General features: G+C 56.3%; 2 protein-coding genes across 13 annotated transcripts in view; one reads left to right on the top strand and one right to left on the bottom strand.

Moving 5' to 3' along the window:
• The window catches only part of RAP1GAP2 (RAP1 GTPase activating protein 2), a 51,340-nt gene extending 43,303 nt beyond the window's left edge, over positions 1 to 8,037 (bottom strand). The window contains exons 1-2 of one of the 7 annotated variants that reach the window (XM_072353888.1): positions 7,770 to 8,037; positions 5,690 to 5,806 (exon numbers count right to left, since the gene is read on the bottom strand). In XM_072353888.1, coding sequence (XP_072209989.1) covers positions 5,690 to 5,806; positions 7,770 to 7,819 — 167 coding nt within the window. In that variant the 5' untranslated portion in view covers positions 7,820 to 8,037. Of the gene's footprint in view, positions 1 to 3,683; positions 4,149 to 5,689; positions 5,807 to 6,306; positions 6,317 to 6,579; positions 7,121 to 7,187 lie in introns of those variants that run through there. The other 6 variants (XM_072353887.1, XM_072353893.1, XM_072353895.1 and 3 more) reach the window with 6 other exon arrangements.
• Positions 8,038 to 10,816: 2,779 nt separating this feature from the next.
• On the top strand, positions 10,817 to 21,962 carry CCDC92B (coiled-coil domain containing 92B). Of its 6 annotated transcripts, none has more exons than XM_072353902.1 (4): positions 10,817 to 10,834; positions 16,515 to 16,668; positions 19,090 to 19,137; positions 21,313 to 21,962. In XM_072353902.1, the coding sequence occupies exons 2-4, from the start codon at positions 16,539 to 16,541 to the stop codon at positions 21,957 to 21,959; spliced, it is 825 nt and encodes a 274-aa protein (XP_072210003.1). In that variant the 5' UTR covers positions 10,817 to 10,834; positions 16,515 to 16,538; the 3' UTR covers positions 21,960 to 21,962. The 6 variants fall into 6 exon arrangements, with proteins under 6 accessions (XP_072210003.1, XP_072209999.1, XP_072210001.1 ...); XM_072353898.1 differs by lacking the exon at positions 10,817 to 10,834 and adding an exon at positions 11,598 to 11,725; XM_072353900.1 differs by lacking the exon at positions 10,817 to 10,834 and adding an exon at positions 11,755 to 12,687.
• The last annotated feature ends 501 nt before the right edge of the window (positions 21,963 to 22,463 follow it).

The raw sequence follows: 22,463 nt of genomic DNA, 5'->3' as shown, positions 1-22,463 counted from the left end.
CTGATGTGCTCAGGGCAGCACCTGCCTAGGCAGCCACACGTTACAGCACAGCCAGGAGTTTGCCTGCAAGGACACATTCCTGCTTTGCTCCTTCCCTCCAAGGTAGCTCACATGGCTGGGCACAACAAACAGAGGCAAAAAGCCTCCTCCTTTCAGAGCAGGTGCAGCCATATCAGAAATGATCAGCCAGATCCAGGAAAAAAAAGCCTAGGGGAAGATGCCTCCATGGTGCCATCTGCATGACACAACATTACAGTCTCCCAGGGGATCTCCAGCAGAACCAGCAGAGCACATTGCCCAGCTCACCACACGGCCCCAACCTGCTCTTCTCCAAGCACAGGGCAGAGCAACCAATTGTTAACAAGCAAACAAATACAGTCAAGCCCTGCTGGAGCTGTGGGGCCTAGCAGGCAGGGGTTGTCCAGGTTTTCAGGCAGCTCCATGGTGGCACAGCAAAGGGAGGCAACAAAGGAGCAAGACTGAAGGGAGGAGAGGCCACAGTAATAACAGTGTGCTGACAACTATGTGCCATTAAAGCTTAATGAGTACAAACTACTAGGCTGATCCTGTTTACAAAGGGAAGCACACTGCCAGCCCATGCTGGGGCTGTGGCTGCTGGGCAGCCCTGCTGGGGATGGAGCTGGGGTGGTGGGGCTGCCTCCAGCACCTCCCCCGTGCCCAGCTGCACCGCAGAGTAATGCAGTAGGGTGAGCTGCACGGAAGGTAATCCAGAGGGGCTCCAGCTGTGACCGCACCAGCCACCCTCAGAAACCACCACCAGCATCTGCATGGAGATTGTGGCTCCGAGAACTCCTGGGGCAGCTGCACGATTCCATGGCCCTGCACAGCTCCTGGCAGCGCAAAGTGCTCGATGCAGTGATAGCACCTGAGCATGGAGTCTGCACAGCACAAAGGGCCCCCATGGCAGAGCCAGGTTCTGTCCAGGAAGGGCAGCGCAATTCTTTCTTCTGCTGTGTGGGCTGAGGGAGATGGATTGCATCATTAGTGCTTTAATATTGCATGTGGTGCACTGAGGGCATTCATCTTTCCATTATGGTTCTAAGGAAGGTTGTGGGCACCCAGAAATATTAGATTTTGTCCTGGCAGGAAGAACACACTGCGCATATCAGCATCTTCACAGCAAAGAAAAGGAGTCAGAATTACTTCTGACTCAGTACATGGAATGTTTTTAACGGCAGTGCTGATGGAGTAAGATGAAGTGAGGATCTCAGTGACTCAAGCAGCAGTGTCCCACAGAGGCCAGGGCTGCAAACATAGCTCTCCAAGGCAGCCATTCCTCACCCGGCAGCACCACAGTACACAAGCAGTGCCACGGCTCTCACCAGCAGTGAGTGGGGCAGCTGCCTGCCCCAGCAAAGGGCATCATGGCACTGACAGCCACACACCCACCAGGCACCCGCCTGGTATGGGGAATCCAAGGGCCTCTGCCAGATGGAGCTACTCTGCTCCTTGGGAGCAGAAGGAACTGAGCTGTGCCGGCTGTTTATCTAAAGCCTGCTTGTTAAACTCATTAGAGAAGGCTCATTACATCCGAGGTTTAACTGGGAGGATCAGCCTGAAACATAGAGCAACAATTGCACACACATCCAGACAGAAATGGAGAGGTAATTCCCAGCAAAATACTCAACTGGCCAGAAAATAGTGAGGAAGTTAAACACGTACATTATCAGCAGCCTGCAAAGCATTTAAGAGAGGCAGCCTTACCCCAGGTGCTCCTACCCAAGGAGCAGACAGCAGTGGGAAAACTCCTGCTAGAGGAGGGCAAAAGCAAACAAACTGTGAGTTCTGCTGCTTCCCCTGAGGTGGGCAGCAGCACCTGCAGCTCCAGAGCTGCACCCAGGGGAGCAGGGAGTGCATGGCCCAATTCCTGCAGCAAGCAGATGGGGATGCGACCACAGCCTACAAAGAAACTCTGGCAAGACAGAAAAAGAACTGCTTAAGCTGCAAAGCAGGGCTGGCACAACGTGGGGGAGGAAAGCGCAGGTATTAGACGGGAGCGCATTTGGGCCAGAAATCAGGAGTTTATAAGCTTTAATACAAACAGCCCCTGGGATCGCTCACTAAGCAGAACCATAAGGAAGAAGCCATCCATGCAGTCCTGCATGCCTGCAGCCCTCCTCCTGCACAGCACACTCAGGGACACCCGCACCCACTCCCCCTAAGGCCCACGAGCAGATGGCTGAGACTTGGCTGCCTGCAGCCAGGAGTGCTGCTGTGAGATTGGGAGTAGGCAGCAATTGGCACTCGGACTCAAGGCCAAACTTGCATATGGCTCCATCCAACACTGCAAAGCAGGATACACCAGGTTAGGATACAAGCTTGTCAAGACCTTGCTAGACCTTGCCAACATCACCTGGATTTTTCCACCATTTGGGGCAGGTTTGCAAGATCTGGGCTAGATCCAAATCAGAATGAAGAAACAGCCTTCTGATTGGCACCCAACTTGGAGGCAGATGTTAAGTGTAAGCAGGGATTCATCTGCCCCCATGAAATTGGAAAGAGGTCTGGGGAGGATGAGCTGTTTTTAGCTCCTGGAAAAAATGCCTCATGGTAATGTTGCTGCTGAAGTCCTGTTCCTGTTTCCACAGCAGCCACTAAGGATGCGCAGAGCAGCCTGACTGCAGGTGGAGGGCGGCAGCAGCAGCAGATGGGCTCTGAGCACCCCCAGACCCACTGCCACACAGCACTCACAGGGACAGGGGGGAGGATGGAGGATGCCACGTCTCAAAGAGAAGAGCGCTGCTGCTGTGGTTGTCACGAGCTGCCCTTTGGGAGGAACTCGCAGCAAAGAGAGAGGGGAATGTTTGCTGGAAGCAGCACACACAGGGAGGCTGCCTGCCGTCTGGAAGCGCAGCTCTTGTTGAATCCGAATTTAGACTCGCTGGCTTGTTTCCAACTCTTGATAAATCACACCATGGGGACAGATATTATATCCCTTGTGTTCCTAAAGCAACAAGCAGCTTTAAATAAAACAGTAGAGCCTGGAGTATGCAAAAGATGAGGAAGTAAGGCAGCACACAGCAGGCTCCATCTCACACCCGTGCACAAGGATGCCAACAACACACAGCCCTTACAGCCCCACGCCAGGCACCACTACTCTGCAGGGATGAGCAGCACAAAGGAAGGACTTCACGGGCATGGTGCCTCCACCCCGGCACAGGGAGCAGTGTGGGGTGAGGATGCCTGGGTACACAGCACAGCAGTCTCTTTCCTTGTCCTATTTCTGTCAAATAGAAGCTCTGCGGGCTCCCTGGCAGCAAGGTGCCCTGCTACAGGCAGGACGGTACCCCCCAGCCCCACCAAGAGCTGCTGAAAGCCCCCACCAGCCACCCCCGTCCCCATGAGCAGAGCACCAAGAAGCCCCTCTGAAGTCGCGTCCTTTGAATTTTCAGCGTTTAACATAAGCACCGGCAGTCACTACACCAAGAGATCATCACACAGAGGGCACGTTCCTGGTGAGCAGGAGGTGCCCCTGTTCCCATCCCCAACACAGAACAGCCACATGCCTCCAGTGCTCACTGCATCATTTAAATGCAAACGGAATTGTGAAGAATTTCAACAATAGCTTTCCCAGCTGCGCCTCACACTGACATCCAGCCGAGCCCATCCCGGATCAAAACAAGGAGCAACGCAGACCTGAATATTTCCTGTCAGAGGCTTACCGTACAGATCTGCATCCCAGTCTCCACATGCTATTTAAATCCTTCCATGTACTGTGATTGCAGTTCAGATCTGGAAGGACTCGGAGCACCTTACCTTGATTTTCCGGCTGCTCCCTCTATGCACAATTAGCCCTGCAAGCATCAGCGTCGGATGAGCGCAGAGAAGCAGATTTCTCCGCCCCGCGGCAGCCCGGGAAGCAGCTGCAGCTATGGCACCGTGGCTGGGGGTGCTCTGCTGACAGAGGCATCGGCACGGGGGAGGGGGCACAGCATCTCTCCGCAGTCCCACAGCCCTCTTATTGCATCGCACCACTCACTGGGGGCCGGGAAAGAGATGCTCCAGGCAGTGCATGTGGCTGCTGCTCGTGGGGCTCTGCAGCATCGCCGGGTGACCCCAGCAGCACAGCTGGGGGCTGTGCCCACAGACCTCCCTGCAGCTGTCAGAGCTGAGGGACCGGTTGGTAAAGAGAGGCAGGGAAAAATGAAAAAAAGAAAAAAAAAAAAAAGGAAAAGAAGAGAGAGAAAGAAGCCCCACCATGCTAGAAGATGGAGCACAAACCTGTGAATTCCACTGTCAAGCACATTTCAGCCTCATGTGAGCCCCTCCATCTGCCAGACACAGACTGCATCCAGGCAAAAAAAGAGTTTCCGGGGCCAAACTCTGAACCCAGAGGAATGAAAGTCAAAAATCCTGTTCCTTCCGATGGGGACAAGTTTGGAGACACCTCTCCTAGTTTATGGGACTTGCCCCAGATTCTTCTGAGAATGCAGATATTCACAGACACAGCAGAAATCCCATCGAAATTAAATGAGTTTGTTAAAAAAATGGCTGAAGTTACAGGTGTGCACCAGTGGGATTGGAGGCCAGTCTTTGAGCTCAGATGTGGAACAAAGAGCACTGGTGTACGTGGAACTGCATCGGGCTCCATGTCCCCATCCTTCTGTAAGTGCTGCTCAGGTGAGATTGATGAGCACTATGGCATGTGTCAGTAACAAAGCTAATAGAACATCCACTGCCCCAACCGCCCATGTGATTGCCCACCATCCTGCTCAGCTTGTCACCATCACACAAAGAAAGACCTCTTGGACCTCCTGCCCACTGCCCTCTGGTGCAGAACCTCCCCTTGGTACCCCCCAACACAACTCCATGCCATTCCCTCAGGCCCTGCCACATCCCTAGAGAGAAGAGCCCAGCACAGCCCTGCACAGCCTGGTTGATCACTGTGGGTCACCTCCCAGCCCACTGAGAAATCAAATCAATCCCATGGAATTAACTCCAGCAGCACTTAGTGCTAATTATAAATTACATTACAAGCATTTAAGTTCCACATGATATATGTGCCTGGATGCTGAGATTAATGCAAACTTTGATGGCAATTTGCAAAACTCATTTAAAAAAATCAATAGCTATCACAGTGATTTTGACTGTCCCCACAAAGCCTCTCTGGTGGCAGAGGAATCCCCATCTCGGGAAGCAGATCATGCTCCAGCCCTTCCTCTTCCTCCTCCTCCCAGTCCTGCTGGGACAGGTGGGCAACCCCCACCTATGGGCAGGTGTGCTGCAGGGATCTGGGGGGCTCAGCTGGCAGGGGAAAGGCTTTCAGCACACAGCCACCCAGAAAGGGGCTGCCCAGTGCTCCTAATGAGCAGAAACATGGACCCAGTGCTACATGCTCCTTCAGGCCCACGAGGCTTTTATGTGAATGATGTTTTACCACCACTCAGATCTAATCCAACAACAGCGCACGTGGCACCAGAGGCAGACAGAGCCCTCCTGCATACTACCAACAGTGTGGTTTCATGATGCATTTCCAAGGAGTTCTGAAGGAAGGACTTCAAGCACTGAACAAAATGACTGTGTCAGAATATACACTCTCCCAGAGGGATCACTTACAGCTGCACCATAGCTGTGCAGCCTCCAGGTCCCAATGCATTTGCTCAGCAAAGCTGGAGCCGGCTGTGTGCAATGGGGTGAAGCAAGGCACAGGGGAACCGGGTGCCATTACCTGCTGGGTGAGCCCAGGTCAGCACGGCTGATGATGCGATGCTGCTGGGGAGAGTACAGCCACTGGAAGGCTGTCAGCGTCCTCTCCTCGATGCGGAACCGGCCCTCCCTCACGTACCTAAAAATAACAGTGAGAAAGGCTGAAATATTTATTAGCACGGTGCTGTCGAGAGAAGGAGATGCAGGGTACAGGGAGCGGCTGGCCCAGAAACTGCTTGAAGTTGCAAGTCAGGCAGTAATAATAGCAGCACATTCACTAGTGAAAGCAGCAAAATTACAAAGCCAGTGCCCCAGCTGGGCCCAGCCCAGAGCCTCACAGTGTCCCCACAGCCCCAGCCAGGTGCCACCCCTGAAGCAGCACCCCCTGGTGTCCCCCAGCAGCCCCCTGACATCCCACTGCAGCTCTTCATGCACAGAAAGGCAAACAATGAACAGTTGCAGAGTGGTGGGGGACATTTCCCCAGGAGGCTGAGGCACGGCAATGCTGCCCAGCACCCCTCAGCCCGAGCTGACAGCCAGCACTCCAGCACTGTACATCCCCACTGCCCTGTTCACATGCAGGTGTGCTGAGCCCCAGCACCAGTATTGACTGTGGGAGTAGACAGATGCCTTCCTAACCTTGTTTTGAATGCCAGGCCGATGTTGAAGCTTAATGATAATCAAGTTATGAATCATTGTTTATTATTTTGATTAAAGCAGAACATGCTCTCTGTCCTGTGAGCAAGATGCCCATGCCTGCCGTTGTTCCCATCTTCTAGCACAAAATTCTGCTGCCTGCATCTCAGCTGTGCTTCATACTCCCTCCTCTGAACGTGAAATTTCATCAGCAATTCATTAATTATTTAAAGCCTCCGTAGCATTAGCTGGGGATGCACTTATATACACACACACCTGGAATTTCGATTCCTGTGCCCATTATTTGGAACAAACGGAAGCCAAGAGGGAAGAGGAGCCTGGAGGCACTGCCTGGGAATGGCACAGGGCAGTTGCTCCGGGCAGAAGTAAGCTGGGGAGGATCCCGGAGAGCCCCGGACAAACTGAATTGCTGATTTTTCCTGGAAGATGGGAGCGAGAGCTCTACACCCCTCGTGCTCTCGGACAGCTCCTGCGTGTGATAGATACTGTGGCAAAAAGCAGCAACACGCAAAGCAAAACGTCTTTTGGGAAAGAAGGAGAGGGTGAAGAGGGATGGCAGAACAGCCAGGTCAAGCAGCCATCACAGCATTTTGGGTCTAAGTTTGCAAGAAAAGGTGCAAACTCAGTCTGACAAGAAGGAAAAAGCAATCCACAGATGATTCCCTTCCGCGACGGCTGTCAGACAGCCCCGGCCCCAGCCGCGGTCCCCGGCCGTGGGGCAGTCCCTGGGCCGCTCCCAGCTCTGCGTCACCCCCCGGAGCCTCTCCGTTCGCATCCTGGCACGGCTACAGCTCCCTGCTCAAAAGTCACACGCCTCTAACATCACAAACTACACAATTAAAGATACAAAGATATAGAGAAACCTCGTTCCCAATGTCAGCCTGTCCCAGCGGCTCCGGCCGCTGCCATCACCCCACGGACGGAAGGAAACAGCGGGTAACCATGCTCTACCGCTGCTCAGGCACCCCTGGCTCCCTCCCAAGAGCCACAATGTCCCCGAAGCATCCGTGCCTGTCCGCGAGACTTTTCTGGTGCAGCCACAACAGCCAAGTACTCGGGAAGCAGAACGCTGCCACCCGCTGCCAATGCTTCTCTCGCGCAGGACGAGGCAGCTCCCCGAACCACAAAGCTCTGGGACGGGGAAGGCCTCCGATCCTCTCCCGCCTCCGCGGCACCGCAGATGCTGAACGCCGCCCGAGCAGCCGCAGCTGTGAGCTGTACCGCCCGCGCGGGGCCGCGCCGTGAGTCCGGTGCGCCGCAGGAGCTCGGTGTCCGACTGCCGGGGCTGCGCGCACACACAAAGCGCCCGGAGCTCCCGCGGAGCCGGGATTCCCCTCCTGGCACCCAGACAGCCCCACAGCTCAGGACCCCGCGCAAAGCGACTCCCGAACCGACCCTACGAAACCCCTCCCGGCTGCTTCCGCGGCCACAAGACCCGCACCCACCAGCGCACCAGCTCCCAGCGCCGCTCCCCCGCCGCTTTGCCCGAGGCCATACCGCCTCCGGGCGGCCTCGCCGCTCTCGGAACCCCGAACCGCAGGGTGAGGTGAGGCGGGGCGGCCGTGCGGGAGGCGCGGATCCCCCCCACCCCCCAGGTGCGCGCGGTCGGCGCGAGGCCACTCCGGTTACGCAAAGAGTTACGCAACGCCCGCGCAGGACATCGGTGCGAGCCGCACAGCGCGCAGCGCCATTTCCGTAGGAGCCCCCGTTTGCAGACCGAACTTTGCGAGGCAGCGCTGCATCCCAACGCACAGCTGTGCCTGCGGGGCAACGCGCCGCCACAGCTCCGGAGCGCGTGGAGCGCTGAGCACCGCGAGTCCTTGGGATCCGCGGAACTCAACCGGAGTTTTCTGCCAGAACCAACGGGAACCGATGTCCGTCTGTAGGAGCTGGTTTCTCTCCTGCGGACCCCGGAGCTGCTGTCGGGGTCGGTCGGCCCGTGGTGCTTAGGGAACAAATGGGGCATCGTTCCGAAAAGGTTCAATTCGCTCTCAGAGCGGTTTCTCCAAAGGGATGTCCTGGCCCCAGATCTCTGATCTGTAAGAACAGGCCTGGGATACCGAGAGAAGAACCCCAAAGGGGAGGCTGGTCCCAGCCCTTCCCACCCATCGGGGTTCCCCAATGCTGGGTCTGCCCAGAGCTCCTCTTGACAGTGGAGGAGCAGCTGTTGGCGGAATGGCTGCTCCAGCAGACACCTCGCAGTTGAGATACGATCAGACCCCATTATAAACGTTAAGTTGATAATAAACTTACTCAAACTCTCAAGCTTTCAGCCCTCCATTGCTTTAAGAAGCTTAGTTTCTCGAAGCAGCTAGCAGGCGCACACACACATCGCTCCAATTCAGCTGAAAAGCAGTATGAGAGGTTAAGTTAAACTCGAGTTTTTAAATGAAATACATTCAAAATTCTCCCAGTAATTTACCCGTGGCTGAGGGCCGGCACTGCGCCGAGCCGCCGGGGGGCAGTGCAGGCACGAAGCTGCGGAGCCGCGCCCTGGACAACGCCCGCAGAGCCCCGCAGCAGAGCTCCGCTCCCCGCGGGTGCTGCGGGGCGGGCCGGTTATCCGGACCGGTCGGATAACAGCCAGAGAGGGCGGGGGGCAGCAGGAGGCCGAGTGGTGCCGCGCTCCCGTTGGAAGGCGTCTCGGTGGGCCGATTTGGGTGTTCGTCACGGATGGTGGCACCAACCGCCGCTGTGCGGGTCACAAAGCGCCCGGCCCGCAGGAGCAGTAGACCCAGCGTCGGAGCGAGGCACAGCTGGGAGGGGCGCGGGGTGACCGCGGGTGGGTGATGCTGCACTGGGACACGGCCGAGGGGACCGCCCCGGCTCATCCCGGCCTTGACACCAGCTCAGTACAGGAGGGGAGAACGTGGGAGAGCTCATTAGAAGTATTAACAGCCTGCATGCGTCGTGCATATACCTTGCCTTCTTCTAAACTCGTTGTTCCTTTTCTGTTTCTTCACTGGACCCATATCATCCCATCTAGTGTGCCTCCGGTGGCGCAGCGGTAGAATTCCCGTTTGCAACACCAGGGGGCCCGGGTTCGAATCCCCCCCTGTGGAGCAGGGGGTAGAAGTGCCGCTCTGCTACACAGAGGGCTCGAATCCCGGGAGTTGGACTCGATGATCTCTAAGGTCCCTTCCAACTCGCACAATACTATGATACTATGATCTTAGTTAAAGCTGTGGCCTCATCATCGAATTATGGCTTCAGAAGTGTATTTGAACACTTACTGCTGCTCCCAGTTCTGTCTTGCCCTTAAACCTTCATTTCTTCCAGTCATAAAGTGAACATACTATACTTTTCTTGGCGCTGCTGCCAACTTCCATAACACACTCATCACATCCCCTCGTTTTTGTTGTTTCTTCATTTCACAGAGCCACAGAACTAGAGGGGCTCACAGGAACCTCTGGAGACCCCCCAGCCCAACTGCTCCTGTGGGCTAGTGGCTGCAGGGCAGCTGCTTGGCCACACGCCTGCTGGATGCTGAGCACTGCTGCTGCCCTCACACGCTGGCACGGCTGTGTCCTGGAGCAATGATCTCATTCAGAGGCAGCTGTCTGTCCCCAAACGCCTGACCTTGATTGTCTGCAGGCTCGTGTTTTATTCATTGGAAAATCAATGAAAACTGTACAGATCTGGTGAAACATGATGCACTCCAAAACCACCCTCCCCCATCCTGCCTGTAATTCACTTCTGCTAAAGCAAACACATGAGTTAGGGAAAGCTGCAGGGAGGCACTGAAAAGCCATGCTCCCACACACAGCACGGACTGGGATGGGCAAAGGACAGCCTGGCAGTACTGACCCCGTGGTTACAAATGGGTGAGGGATCACCCAGTGAGACAACATGTCTCTGAATAAGAAAGCCCAATTCACACAAATATCCCTCACCTCATAACAACTTGTCCTGGCAGGAAGAAGGCATGTTTTAAGAGAGAAGGGCCATATCAGAGTCTGTGTGAACAGGGGAGCATTAGGAGGCACCGAGGTTCTCAATTGCTCTGGCTGTGGTCTCGAGTACCACTGTCCGAATAATTCATTGCAAATCCATCTCCCTCAAAGCATGGGATGTTACAGATCCACTGTGTAGAACTGTGCCTGCCCACCTGCAGGCAGAATGCAGAACTGCTTCCCATGGCAGAATCCAATTGTTGTGTACAGAGCAGGCATTCAGACAGGGTCTCAGACATCCAGGAAGGAGACTGAACAGGGGATGACGAAATGACACCACAAGCTATATCCAGTGGGCTGCCTGACAACACGCTTATGTGCTGTTTGTGAACAGGGGGGCAATACGCTGAAGTCTCCCCTATGCAGAACAGCACAGCTTTAAGGTGAGGACGGCAGCCCAGCCCCATGAGCGCCTGCCTGGGAACGCTGCACTCTGCAGCAGCTTTCAGAGCAGGGAGCAGATCAGCAGGCTGTCAGCTGACGGGAGGACTCTACCATCTCTCTATTCCTACAGAGCCATGTGACATGGAACAGGCCACATTTCAGCTTCCCCTGTGGTAAGAGAGACACAATGAATGCCGTTTTCTTTGCAAGTGGAGCCCCAGCTGCTCAGGACGACACAAATGAAAGGGCGTAAAGAATTACCAACCATATGAGTAAACCTTTTCACATCATCCCTCTGACCACAGATTCAAGGAAGCTCTTTTTTGACAGTGTTTCCACACCGATTTTCTTACTGAAGTCACTGCCACCCCACATTTGACATCCCCACACACACCTTGAATGGTATTAACACTAACAAGTCGGGGGGAAGCACGAACACGGCAAGCTTTCCATCAGCTCCTCGGCTCCTGGCCTGCTGCGAAACGGCTCCGTGGACTCCGAGCAGCGCGGGAGGGGCTGCGGGAAGCGGGGAGCTGCTGCAGGGCACACTCGGGCCGGGGGTCCCCGCAGAAAGCGCGGGGCAGAGCGCGGGGCGCCGTCAGCACCGCGGACAGCGGCGGCGGGATCGGAGCGGAGCGGAGCTGGGAGCGGAGCGCGCAGGGGATGCTGCCGGCGCTGGGGCTGCCCCCGACAGGCCTCGCCGCGCCCCGCTGCTGCCGGAGCCGCCTTGCCCCGCGGGTGCCTGGAGCGGCACGGAGCGGCGCGGCCCTGCGCAGCTCGGTTCGGTTCGGCGCCGCGCGGTTCGATTTGGCCCGGCCCTTCCCGACCGCGGCCCGGCGCGGCGCCCCGGCGGAGCTCCCCAGTTCCGGTCACGTTGCCGCCTGTTTACGGCGCGGCTGCCAGCGGGCGGCGGGGCCGGGCCGGGCCGGGCGAGGCGGGGCCGCCGCAGGCAGCGCGGGCAGCGCGGGAGCCCGGCGCGGCCCCGGCCCCGGCCCGGCCCGGCCTGGCGTGGCCGCTCCATGACTCCCAGCGGGCGCCCCGCGGGGCCCCGCCGCTCCCCCCAGGTAACGCGGCGCGGTGACGGGGCGGGGACCGGGCGCTGCCCGCGGGCGGTACGGCTGCAGCCGGGGCTCGGCGAGATCCGCTCCCGCGCGACCCGCAGCCGACGGGAGGGCGGGCGGCGGCCGGCTGAGCGCCGCGGGCGCCGAGCGGAGCGGCGGCGCCGGGGAGACGGGCGGCACCGGGCTGTGGAGCGAGGAGGGAGCGTCCCGGCGAGGGCTGCGGGGGGAACTCCTCCGCCCGAAGTTGCCCGCTGCCCTCTCCGCGTCTGTTCTAGAAGTTGCGCCCCGAGCGCGGCCGTCCGTCGCGTCGCTCCTTCCGAAGGCGATTGCCGCAGAAAAGCGGACCGGAACGCCGCCGGGGTCGGCCCCCTCCGTGGGGTTAAGGCCGCGGGAGGACTCGAGGGTCCCCAAAGCGCTGCTGCGAAATTCTCCAAGTGCGGAATCGCGCCGCAGGGATCGCTCAGTACAGATCGCGATCGACTCCCAGCACTCATTGAGGGCCGCGTACTGCCCCGAGCTGAGCCCCGTCCGCGGCTCCTTCCCTGCGGGCAGCGGCAGAGCACGGCCTGACCGCCGCCGTCTGCCACCCAGAGACAGCCCCCAGCTGTGGCTGTCAGACCGGCAGCGGCGTGCAAGGAATTGCTGGAAAGCACAATAATTTATAATCAACGTTCCTCCTATTGATTTTATCATTGAATAGATACTGTTAGATAATGAATAGCAAACGGGAGAGTAATTCTGCACTGCTCAGATCAAGGAAGGCTCCCGCTGACTTTCCCAAGGCCAGGATTTCACCTCTAGTTTCTATTCCTGGCACCGTCACTGCCTCTGTGACCTTCTCAAGGCTCCCAGATTCCCTTTGCCATAGATTCCCTACATTTAAAGATGCACTTGCTTCATGACATTGCCGCAGAGTTCAATGTGCTCAAATTCTTTGTGATCATGAAGAACAGAATGAATTTCTGGTATGTATCGGTGTTCGTTCTTGAGCATGTTTTTATGTGATGCTGAGAGGAACCACAGCAGGGGGATTTATCAACCTGTTCCTGCAAACCTTGATTGTGCCATCTTACTCCCAAGGCCAAGTGATGACATGAACAAGGACTGGATCTTGGTTTGACACTTGTTGTGCTGGGATATGCAGACATGCAGTATGTACACATCTGCCTTTGAAATGCACCATCGGGAACCAAGGTTGTTTCCTTAGGTCAAAGTTCTGGGATCCCAGTTAACATAAACAGACTTCTGTACAGTTTTGCCTCAGAAGCAAATCTGCAGACAAGATGTCCCTATGATGGAAATCAGCCTGAGCAGACCTGCAACTAAATCAGTCATTGCAGTTACTGCAGGAAGTTGCTTCAGTCCTTTTCTTTTGCGAGTTCATTGGAGCCAGAGTGCAAGAGCAATCCAGAAACCTTCCTTAACTCACCGGGTGCTTAAGTCATTTTTAACACTAAATGTCTGGTTCCAAGTGCCCTGCAGAAGGCTCTCTGTGGCTCCAAGGAGTCTGGGAGTCCTGTGTTCAAAGCCTTGTGGGGGCAGCATTCCTGGAAGGTGGTCTGTGATGGAATGAAGTCCTTTGGATGTCCAGTGATGTTTGAATGCCAAAGTGCAGCACGTCTTGTGTGGCACACACCACCCTGAGGTGCTGCAAAACCCAGGAACTCTTGGCTGTAGAGGGCCCTTTGCGCATCCAGGGGCTGTCTGAAAAGCACCACCAGCCCTAACCCCATGAGACTATCCTGCCCTCCTAGCACAGTCATTTTTGGTGCAGTCCTAGGCATGAGCAGAGCTGATGCCTGCAGCAGAACATGGCATCAGTGCAGGCAGAGCTGTAGGAAGGGAGCAGCTCAGGCTGCAGGTGTCCCCTCTGGGAGGAGCACAAACCATCCTCAGTGGGCTACTGCCTCCTTCCTGGCCCTGTGTGTGTGTGTGCAGCTACCAGCAACAAGGGCACAGAGCATCCTTCAAACCGAAGGGGAGTATCACTTACCCTTGGCTTTTATGCCGCATGACATCACCTCCCAAAGCTGCATGCTCTCACTCGTCTCCCCAGGGCCATGCAGTACGTGGTTCTGTGCAATCTTCCACTGCCGCTCATGGTGTCAACCTGCGAATCTGAAAATGCAAAGACAGAGCCACAGTGGTGAGGGAGGGATGGGAGCAGGACCTCTTACAGCCCCTCCACTGTTCAGTGCAGACTGGTGCCATCCCCCAGGGCAGCAGCACTCACCGTGCCCTGACTCCTGCCCTGCTCCAGCATGCGGGAACTGCTCTGCAGCACCTGCTGGGGGCTGTGAAGCCATCAGCACAGATGTATGGGCACTGCTCACTGGAAGGCACAACAGCTCCAGGAGGTGTCATTAAGCCAGCAGCACATCATCCTTATTAGCTCTCAACATCTCCCAAGTGATTTTGCTTTGTGCAGTGACCAAAGAAACTGCTTCAAACTGAACGCTCAAAATGCTGTTGCAATCTCTGCTTAACTTCAAAAGCAGTGATGGGAAAACAATGGCTGCTGAGAATTGGATTCAGAAATTCTTTAGGGTAATGTGTGCAGAAACTCCAGCAGGGCAATAGCTCATTCATTCCCTTCTGATAACATTAGAAATGCTCAAACAGCTTACAGATGCTGTTGTGACTCCATGACATCATTAACAGTGAGTGGCTCTTACATCATTACCTGTTGCAGAGGTGTCAGGGATTCCATGCGCACATACCCCATTGCGCCCCCACAGCTCCTCTCAGCCATCAGAAGAGCAGCATGCAGGCGGCTGCCAGGAGACCCCTGCCCAAGGTGTGAACAGCTCTGTGGGTGCAGAAATCAATCCCACGGAATGAGGGTCTCAGGACCCACAGTGGCAAACCACAGTTTGGCTTTTGTTTGGGTTTTTATGTTTGCTTGTTCGTTTTTGTTTTTGAACACACAGGTCAACTACATGGATCTTTTGTCTTTCAAACCAGACGAAGCAGACCTTAACTCCTTAGCTCCCCAAAAACTTTTTTTGTTTGTTTGTCTTTAAATCAATTTATTACTTAGCTATTGGTTTTAAGGAGAAAAAAATCATTGTTATGAAAAGGATAATTTTCCACTTAAAGGAGGGGAGGGAAAGTTCAGCGGCAGAACTCAAGCCATTTTGACTGAGTACCTCTCAAGCAGATAGAACAAAGTACTTGAAAATAGCAGCACATGTCCTCCGGGGCTCTGCCCAACCTACTTTCTAACCACCCAGAGATGAAGTCCCACCATTTCCATAAAGGAGCTGCTCCAAAGCCATTCATGGCCCTCCTACTGCCCCTCCCCATCCCCAGGGCTGGGGGAGGATCAAGGTGTGCTCCTGGGCTGCAGGCACCAGGGAACTCCTGCTCTGCCCCAGCTGGCTCTGGGCACCCTGCCCATGCCCCATCCACACCCCCCTGCTGGGGGCTTTGCTGCAGCACCGCAGCAGCAGATGGAGCAGCAGCGCCTGAGTGGAAAGCCCAGCCAGCAAGAGGCACAGAACCCCACAGGCAGAGCCTCCCCCACCGTGCAGCACCCCAGTGTGCTGTGGAGTTTTGTATCAGGGCTGGAAGGAGAGGGCTAATAGTTCTCCCTGTCTGTCACAGTGGTCGTAGTTGTGCAGGATGTGCCAGCAGAGCACCTGAATCCATGTCAGGATGGGTCCAGCAGTGGCCCAGTGCTGGGGCTGCAGTGGGCCAATGGCCACAGCAGAAGTGAGCCCCAAGTGCTTGGGCACTGGGACCTGAATGCATCCCCTCCTCCTTGTGAAATGCAGAGTATATGGAGCCCCGATTTCAAGGTTTTCACAGATGTGTAGATGCTTTGGCAAGAATAAAGCTTTGAGCCAGAGCTGCTGCCAAAATTGCTTACTTTGGAGTCAAGCTTAAATGGAGTTTGATTTGATATAGGTTGTGGGAATTAGCTTAAGATGTCTTGCATTAAAGGGCTGGGCATGCTGTAAATGCAAGCTGAACATTTACTTAGTTCTGAAGTTATGCAGAAAGGAATGGAAAATCAGGAGCAAATGAATGTGGAATGGCTTCCCAGCAGCAGGACAGTGCGTGCTGTGCTGTGGCTTTCCTGGCAAAACCCATCCTGACCTCTGCAATGGATTGCTGTCAGTTCCCTCCTGAGCTTGGTGCATGGCACAGGGACAGGTTCCACATCTGCACAGTGATATTTCCAAGATCTAAGGGTCCTTCAGAGGTTTATTTTTCCTTCCCTGTGCAGGTAGGCAGCACACAACACTGTGCAGCGCTGAACTTTGTGCCCTGGGGCCGACCCTCCCAGCGTGAGGCAGCGCTGAGCTTCTGCCATGTAATGCTGATCGGGTTGGACAGACCGTATTGCATTTTTCATGCTCTGGATCTCTTTTGCAGTTGCTGGTTTGCAATGTGGAGATCATCAAGCAGCTGAAATCGCCTCTGTACAGCTTCTAGTGGCGATCCTGCCCCAGGTGTAACCCTGCTCAGTGAAGAAACAGATTTCCTAGGGCCAAATTTAAAACAGAAATGAGCCCATTCAATATGAGGGTCTATATGGTGCATTTTCTGTTCTCATAGTGCTGGAGCTCTCAGCCTGAGCCTGCAACAAAAGGCAGTGGGGCCAAGCAGGGGCACGGGGTGCTGTCCTGGAGCCCTGCGGGGGCATGTTTGGAGCTGCTGTGCTGCAGCCACGTCCCTGTGGAGCACAGGGAGCAGAGTGGGTGTCCCGTGGGGAATGGGGATGGTGCTACTCCTGTGGTGACCCACCAGGCTGTGCTCTAACTGTGAGCCCTCTCTTCTTCCTCAGGCGTGGGCTGAAAATTCAGTTGCAATGGAGACTGTGTCCCTGGAGCACCAGATCCAGAGTGTGCAGAGGCACATCGCTTTCCTGAAGAAGGAGCAGATGGAGCTGCTCCATGGCCTGCACCTGGAGATCCTCCGCCTGCAGAAGCACTGCTCAGGTGAGCACTATGGCACGGGGAGCCCAGTATAGCCCATCCTGCCCTCAAAGACAGACCTATTATTGAAACATAGAGCTGGTTCTCCCACAGAATCCCAGAATGACCTGGGTTGGAAGGGACTTCAAGGACCATGAAGCCCCAACCCCCATGCCTGGCAGGGCCACCAAACTTCCACATTTACTAGATCGGGCTGCCCAGGGCCCCATCCAACCTGGCCTTGAACACCTGCAGGGACGTTCTCCCAGATGCCATTTGTGCAAGGGAAGGAAAATGGCTGAACTCCAACGATGATGGGGTGAGCGGGCATGGGGCTGCACTGAGGTCCCTCTCAGAACTGGAGGAATGTGGGTTCCTGGCTGGGGCAGATTCCCCTGTCCTACTGCCCACCCCTGGAATCCACCCCAGTGGCTCTCATCTATAATTCAGCCTCGCCAATTACTCATTGTCTTCCAGCTCTTCATCATCACTGACTCCTGGGAAACAGACAAGAAGGCATTTCTAAAATTGACCCCCTCCCCCACCACCCCAATCTTTTCTGTGCTTTTGCTGCTCCGTTTCACTGTTCTAATAGCCCCAACCTGCAGCCTCTCCAGATACGTGAGGCCAGGGGACCCTCAGGCATAAATCATGCAGAGAGGTTCTGAGCTGCCCTGGCAGCAATGGCCCTGCCCCATTTGCTGTTTGCAACAAACGCTGTGCTCCATTCACAAGGCATGCAGCTCTGCATCTGCAGGGCGTGATGGGTCGAAGCTCCAATGTAGGTCTGGGGTGACTTTGGATGTGTTTGCAGTGCCACTGCCTGCTGTGCAGTTTGCAAGAGGGAGGTAGATGGGTCAGTCAACAGTTCCCTGCCTGGTCCAGGCGTGTAGCTCGCTGCTGCACCTGGATGTGCTGCTGTGACCTTGGGTTGTTGCATCATGACCTTGGTGTCTCGGTGGCCTCACTGCCAGCAGCTCCTGTCCTTGTGCAGCTCTGCTCCACAGCTGTGCACTGACGGAGTGCTGGCAGCTGGGGAGGGACTGCAGCACCCACTGAGCCCCCTGCTGCACCGCCAGCATGGGACAGTGGAACAGCAATCCCACAGCTTCACCATGGGGTCAGGGGAAGCCAAACCCAGCAATGCCCTGCAGTGCAACATCCTCGGTTGGAGGCTTTGCAGGAAGACAAATGCAGCGATGCACAGTGCAGTGTGATTCATCTGCTGGAAGGATCCTTGCATTACAGCAGTGCTGGCTCCCCTCCCACTCCCGTTTTATTTGCAAAGTATAAACACAGCAGAAATAGCAATGATTCTTTCAGACTCTTCTGTTTCCCCTTTTACTGGAAGATGAGCTCAGCTGCTGTGGCAATAATTAGCACGTTCCCAGCGTTAGCAGAGCAGTGAGAGGAGAGCTGCGCTGCCAGGAGGGGCTGTGGTGACAGAGTGAGGGCTCCACGTGCTGCTGGGCTTTGGGGATCTGTGCTGTGGGGCCCAACAATGGCCTCTGCTGGAACAACACAGTGCAGTGAGGGCATCACAGCCACTGCTGTGTCTGCCTGCAGCACCAGTGGGGACACTGGAGCCTGACCCACCCGTAGGAAGGGGGGCACATGTGGGGCCAGCCATGGGAGTGGCAAAGGGAGGGATTCTGAGGCATCGGCACCTCTGCACAGAAGCAGGGACCCCATCCCGAGTGTCACCGTGCAGGCAGCCACAGCTTTAGGTTTCCTTTGGAATCTCTCTGAGACTCCAAATCCATTATTTGAAGTTCAGTAAGATAACACAGCTGCCACTGATCTTTGCTGGGGCAGGCAGGAGCACTGAAAGCTTTCCAGAAACTGCATTACGTTCTCTGTTACTCTGCATTCTCACCACAGATTTGTTTTCCAAGACAGACAGCAGAGCAGCCTCAGCCAAGAGCTCCATTTCAGGGTGGCAGTGATGGGGATTAGAGTCAACACAAAAGCAGATTAAAAGAAAAATGTAGGGCAGAGATTAACCATTTAAATTCATACTCAGAAGGAAAAAAAAAGCCTCAGGATAACTAGGATAACCAAATGCTGCTGTTGTCCCTCTGCTCCTCCTCTGTTTGCTGGTTTTTTGGTGGTATATGAGAAACTGTGTAGGGTCTGTGGGGTTGTGGTTGCTGTGCGACTGCTTGCACCATGTGCAAAGGCAGAGATTGCTCTGCGGGCAGTAAATGATGAAATACTTCAGGTGGCAGTCTATGCTCTGGTCTATTTTCAGTCCATTGCTCTGCTCTTTGTCCTGGTTTAAAGTGCCAAAAATGGTTCAACAGAGAAAAAGCTGCAGAGCAGTCCCAGCACCGAGCACTGCTGTGCTGCCTGGTGCTGCTGCCTGCATTGCTGCTCTATGGGCGCTCACGGTGGCACTGAAGCAGTGCTGCGCTGTGTCTCACTGCCGTCTGGTTTCTCTTCCAGAGCTGACCCATGACCTTGAGATGAAGGAGCTGGAGGCCCGCCAGCAAGGTGAGAGATGTAAGCATGCGGGGGGACGGCTGCAGTGCTACAACAGGGTGGGGGGAAGGGGGCTCAGTGAGCCGATGTGGCCCCCAGCCTGAAGGATCGCTGGGGCTCTGAGCTCACTTAAGAGGTTCCCAACTGCCTGTCCTGATGCCCCAGGGAGTGTTTGCATGTGAAAGCAAGCATCCCCCAGATTTGCTTTGCTAATCCCCTTACACAAAGCACACAGGGGCACTGCAGACCCCTGGGGAGTGACTCAAAGCTTGCAGACCCCTGAGCCCTGGGAGAAAGCAAACACAAAGGTCGGTGACCCCGTGCTCCCCCAACCCCTGTGCACTGTCCTGGGCAATCAGAGGATGATTCAGAACCTCTCTCAGTGCCACTATGTAACATTGCATCCCATGGAAAAACTCTGCGCTCCAAGAAATGGTGCAGAAAGGTCCTGGCAAGCTCAGCATGGCTGCAGGCTGCAGGAATGAAGATGGCAAGCTGCATGGCACTGAGCCCTCATCCAGTCCCTCCTTTGTGTCTGGGCCCAGCACTGCCCAGCTGCTGTGCCCAGTAGAGGATGTAGAGGGAGCAGCTTCTCCTCCTCTCTGGGATGAAGCCAAATCCCATCCCTTTTCTGTTCCAGCATGATGCCATGGCCACATGCCAAGGGCTCAGCTTCTCTCCCTGCCTGCCCACTGTCAGCAGTGCAAGTGCATGGCAGCGACCATTGCCTGCAGAGCACCACCTGCAGGGCGCTGCACATCAGGCTGCCTACACAGCTCCAAGAGTACAATCCCATTTTTTACATTTATGGGGCAACAACCTAAATTAAGATGCCATCAAATGATCACTCTTCAAATACCACTCATGCAATAATTACCGTGTGCAGCTGCCTCCCTTTAGATCTCACTGTAAAGCATTTCTCCTTTGCAGAAAGCACTTAAAAGCCGAAGCTGTAAAACGGTTGCAACTTGTATCACAACGGGCAGAGCTTTCTGCAGGCTGTGGGATCATGCCTGGGCACGCTGTGTGCTGTGCATGGCTGTGCATCCACCCCTCCGGCTGTGCTTGAGCAGCCGCCTTCCACCACATCCCCCTGCCCCACATTGCTCACATCTCCACACTTCCTCTGATGGCAGAGCGCAGGGAATGTGGTGCGGTGCTGTGTCCCTGGAGGCCCTGCACCAACAGTGTCTTTCCTTGTAGAGCTGGGAACGCTCTTTATTGAAAGGCAGCAGCCTGAGGCCACAACCCCCTGCACCCAGCCCCTCCTGGGGGTTAGAAGGGGCTCAGGCCAATGTGGGGCACCTGGCCTGGTGCTGAGCTCGTGCTCACATTCCACAGAGGGCATTTGCATGTACAGGATGGTGGGATGGGTAGATGGGAGCTGGTGCCATCCTGCGGGCAGCAGGAGCTGCAGTGGATCAGGGCGGTGCGGAATGTGCAGGAGATACACGCAGGGCTTGTGTGAAATCACCTATCTCCAGGTGTTGCTGGGTGACTCAGGAGGGCTGGGGCAGGGAGGGCACGGTCCCCACTCCTGGCTGGGAGTTGTGGGGAAGTGCTGCTTGCTGCAGCACCACTGCTTGAACATGTCCTGCCAGGGCCCGTGCCTGGCAGTGAGAGCTGCAGAGCAGAAAGAAGCCGAACAGGTTGGGTGTTAGGTGCAGGGAGGCAGCACGGGGAGCACATTGAGGCTGGCAGAGCCTGTGCAGAAGAGCTCAGGTCCCTCCTGCACACTCAGCACGGAGTAGCAAGGAAAGTAGCTTCAGATGTATGGGCTCCCATGTCCTCACACATATACACACGTGCATATGTGCCCCCAGAAAAACAGCCACACACGTGCACACATTTATGCTGAGGTGCTCAGCTGAGCCTGGCCCAACTGCTCAGTAATCCCAGATTAGCATTTTCTGTCCTCTAATCTGGCAGAAGGGCAGCAACACCCAATGTGCTGGGCTGACGGTGTTACTGCTGGGCTGTTCTCTGTACTCCCAGACTGAAACCGTCCCCATGCAGAGGGGACCAAGGGGTACAGGGAGGATCTGTGTATACTGGGAGGGAACCACGACTCCCAGCAGCACACAGCACCCTGTGGCACAGCTGGGACGTGCCAACACCCTGCGTGGCCACCTCTGTGCTGGGAACCACGCACAGAGCAAAGCTCCCCTAACTTCTGCCTCCCCACAGACGCGCTGGACCGAGAACTGGAAGAGAAGTGCCGGGCAATGGAGGCTCAGCTGCAGGAGAAGGAGAAGGACAACCTGGAGCTGCGCAAGGAGCTGCGGCACAAGGAGACGCTGGTGGCCGCGCTGCGCTCCAGCCTCCGCAGCAAGGAGCGGCACTTCCTGGAGGAGCTGAAGCGGCGCAGCCACCGTGTCACCATCCTCGACACGGAGCTGCAGAAGCAGACGGAAGCAGCCGCCTACCTCTCCCTGCAGCTGCACGCCACCGCCCAGCGCCTGCCGGGCCCCCGCAGCAGTGGGCGGCCGCCCCCCGAGCAGCCCCCGGCCGAGGGCAGGCCGCAGCGCCGCGGCCATCGGGTACACCAGCGGCGCCCACCTGGGGTCGGCACCCGGCCCAGGGACCCCGTGCGTGAGGAGCACGACGCCATGCCCGACCCGGCCCTCTTCCTCTATACAGCACAGCCGCCCGCCCCGCGGCGCCCATCGCCGCTGGAGTCCCCCGCGGAGCCCCGGGGCTCGGCCACGACCCCCCGGGCACAACGGCTGCCCCAACCGCGGCCACAGGAGCACACAGCCAGGGCTCGGCCGGCCAAAGGTGAGCCCGGCAAGCAGCTGGGGCCTGGGCCCCACGGAGCCCGCACCCGAGAGTAGGCATTGAGGCAGGCACGGCCTGAGTGGCTGGGAAGGCGCTGACCCCGAAGCACCGCGGTGAGCACCAGCCGAGGTTGCTGTCCTCGTCCCCCAGCATGGGAAGGGGGCAGCGGAAGGCAGTGCTCTGCTCACAGCCCAGGACTGAGCCCGCAGGGCTGGGCCACGTAGAGCGTGGTGGGGCAGTGCTGCACGAGGCTTGGCAAAGGGCAATAAAGGAACAAGGCTGGGACAAGGCTGCTGCAGGGGGCCCCCAAACTGAAAGGTGCCCGCCTGCAGCACCCAACGCTGCTCCCTGCACATTGCTGGAGCACGGCTGTGACAAACATCACCCGCACAGGGTGGGCTCTGTCCATACGCCAGCACAGTGTTCCTCATTGGCACCTACAGTCAGCACAGTGTTCCTCATTGGCACCTACAGTCAGCTGCTGTTCTCTCACCACAGACTGAGTCACATCAGCAAGGCACTGGCAAAATGGGGTCTGGTGCACTCTACCCATGGGGCAG

This window comes from Excalfactoria chinensis, chromosome 19, assembly GCF_039878825.1.
Source record: "Excalfactoria chinensis isolate bCotChi1 chromosome 19, bCotChi1.hap2, whole genome shotgun sequence".
Taxonomy (NCBI): domain Eukaryota; kingdom Metazoa; phylum Chordata; class Aves; order Galliformes; family Phasianidae; genus Excalfactoria; species Excalfactoria chinensis.
The sequence above is the reverse complement of the archived record's forward strand: the minus strand, read 5'-3'. Positions and strand labels throughout refer to the sequence as shown.

Bases quoted from the DNA above. Each gene is read 5' to 3' on its own strand.
- CCDC92B (XM_072353897.1), top strand. From the start codon at position 14,186: ATGCTGTTGCAATCTCTGCTTAACTTCAAAAGCAGTGATGGGAAAACA. The intron at 14,270-16,514 runs GTAATGTGTGCA...CTTCTTCCTCAG, and splicing joins GGATTCAGAAATTCTTTAGG to GCGTGGGCTGAAAATTCAGT. The intron at 16,669-19,089 runs GTGAGCACTATG...TTTCTCTTCCAG, and splicing joins CCTGCAGAAGCACTGCTCAG to AGCTGACCCATGACCTTGAG.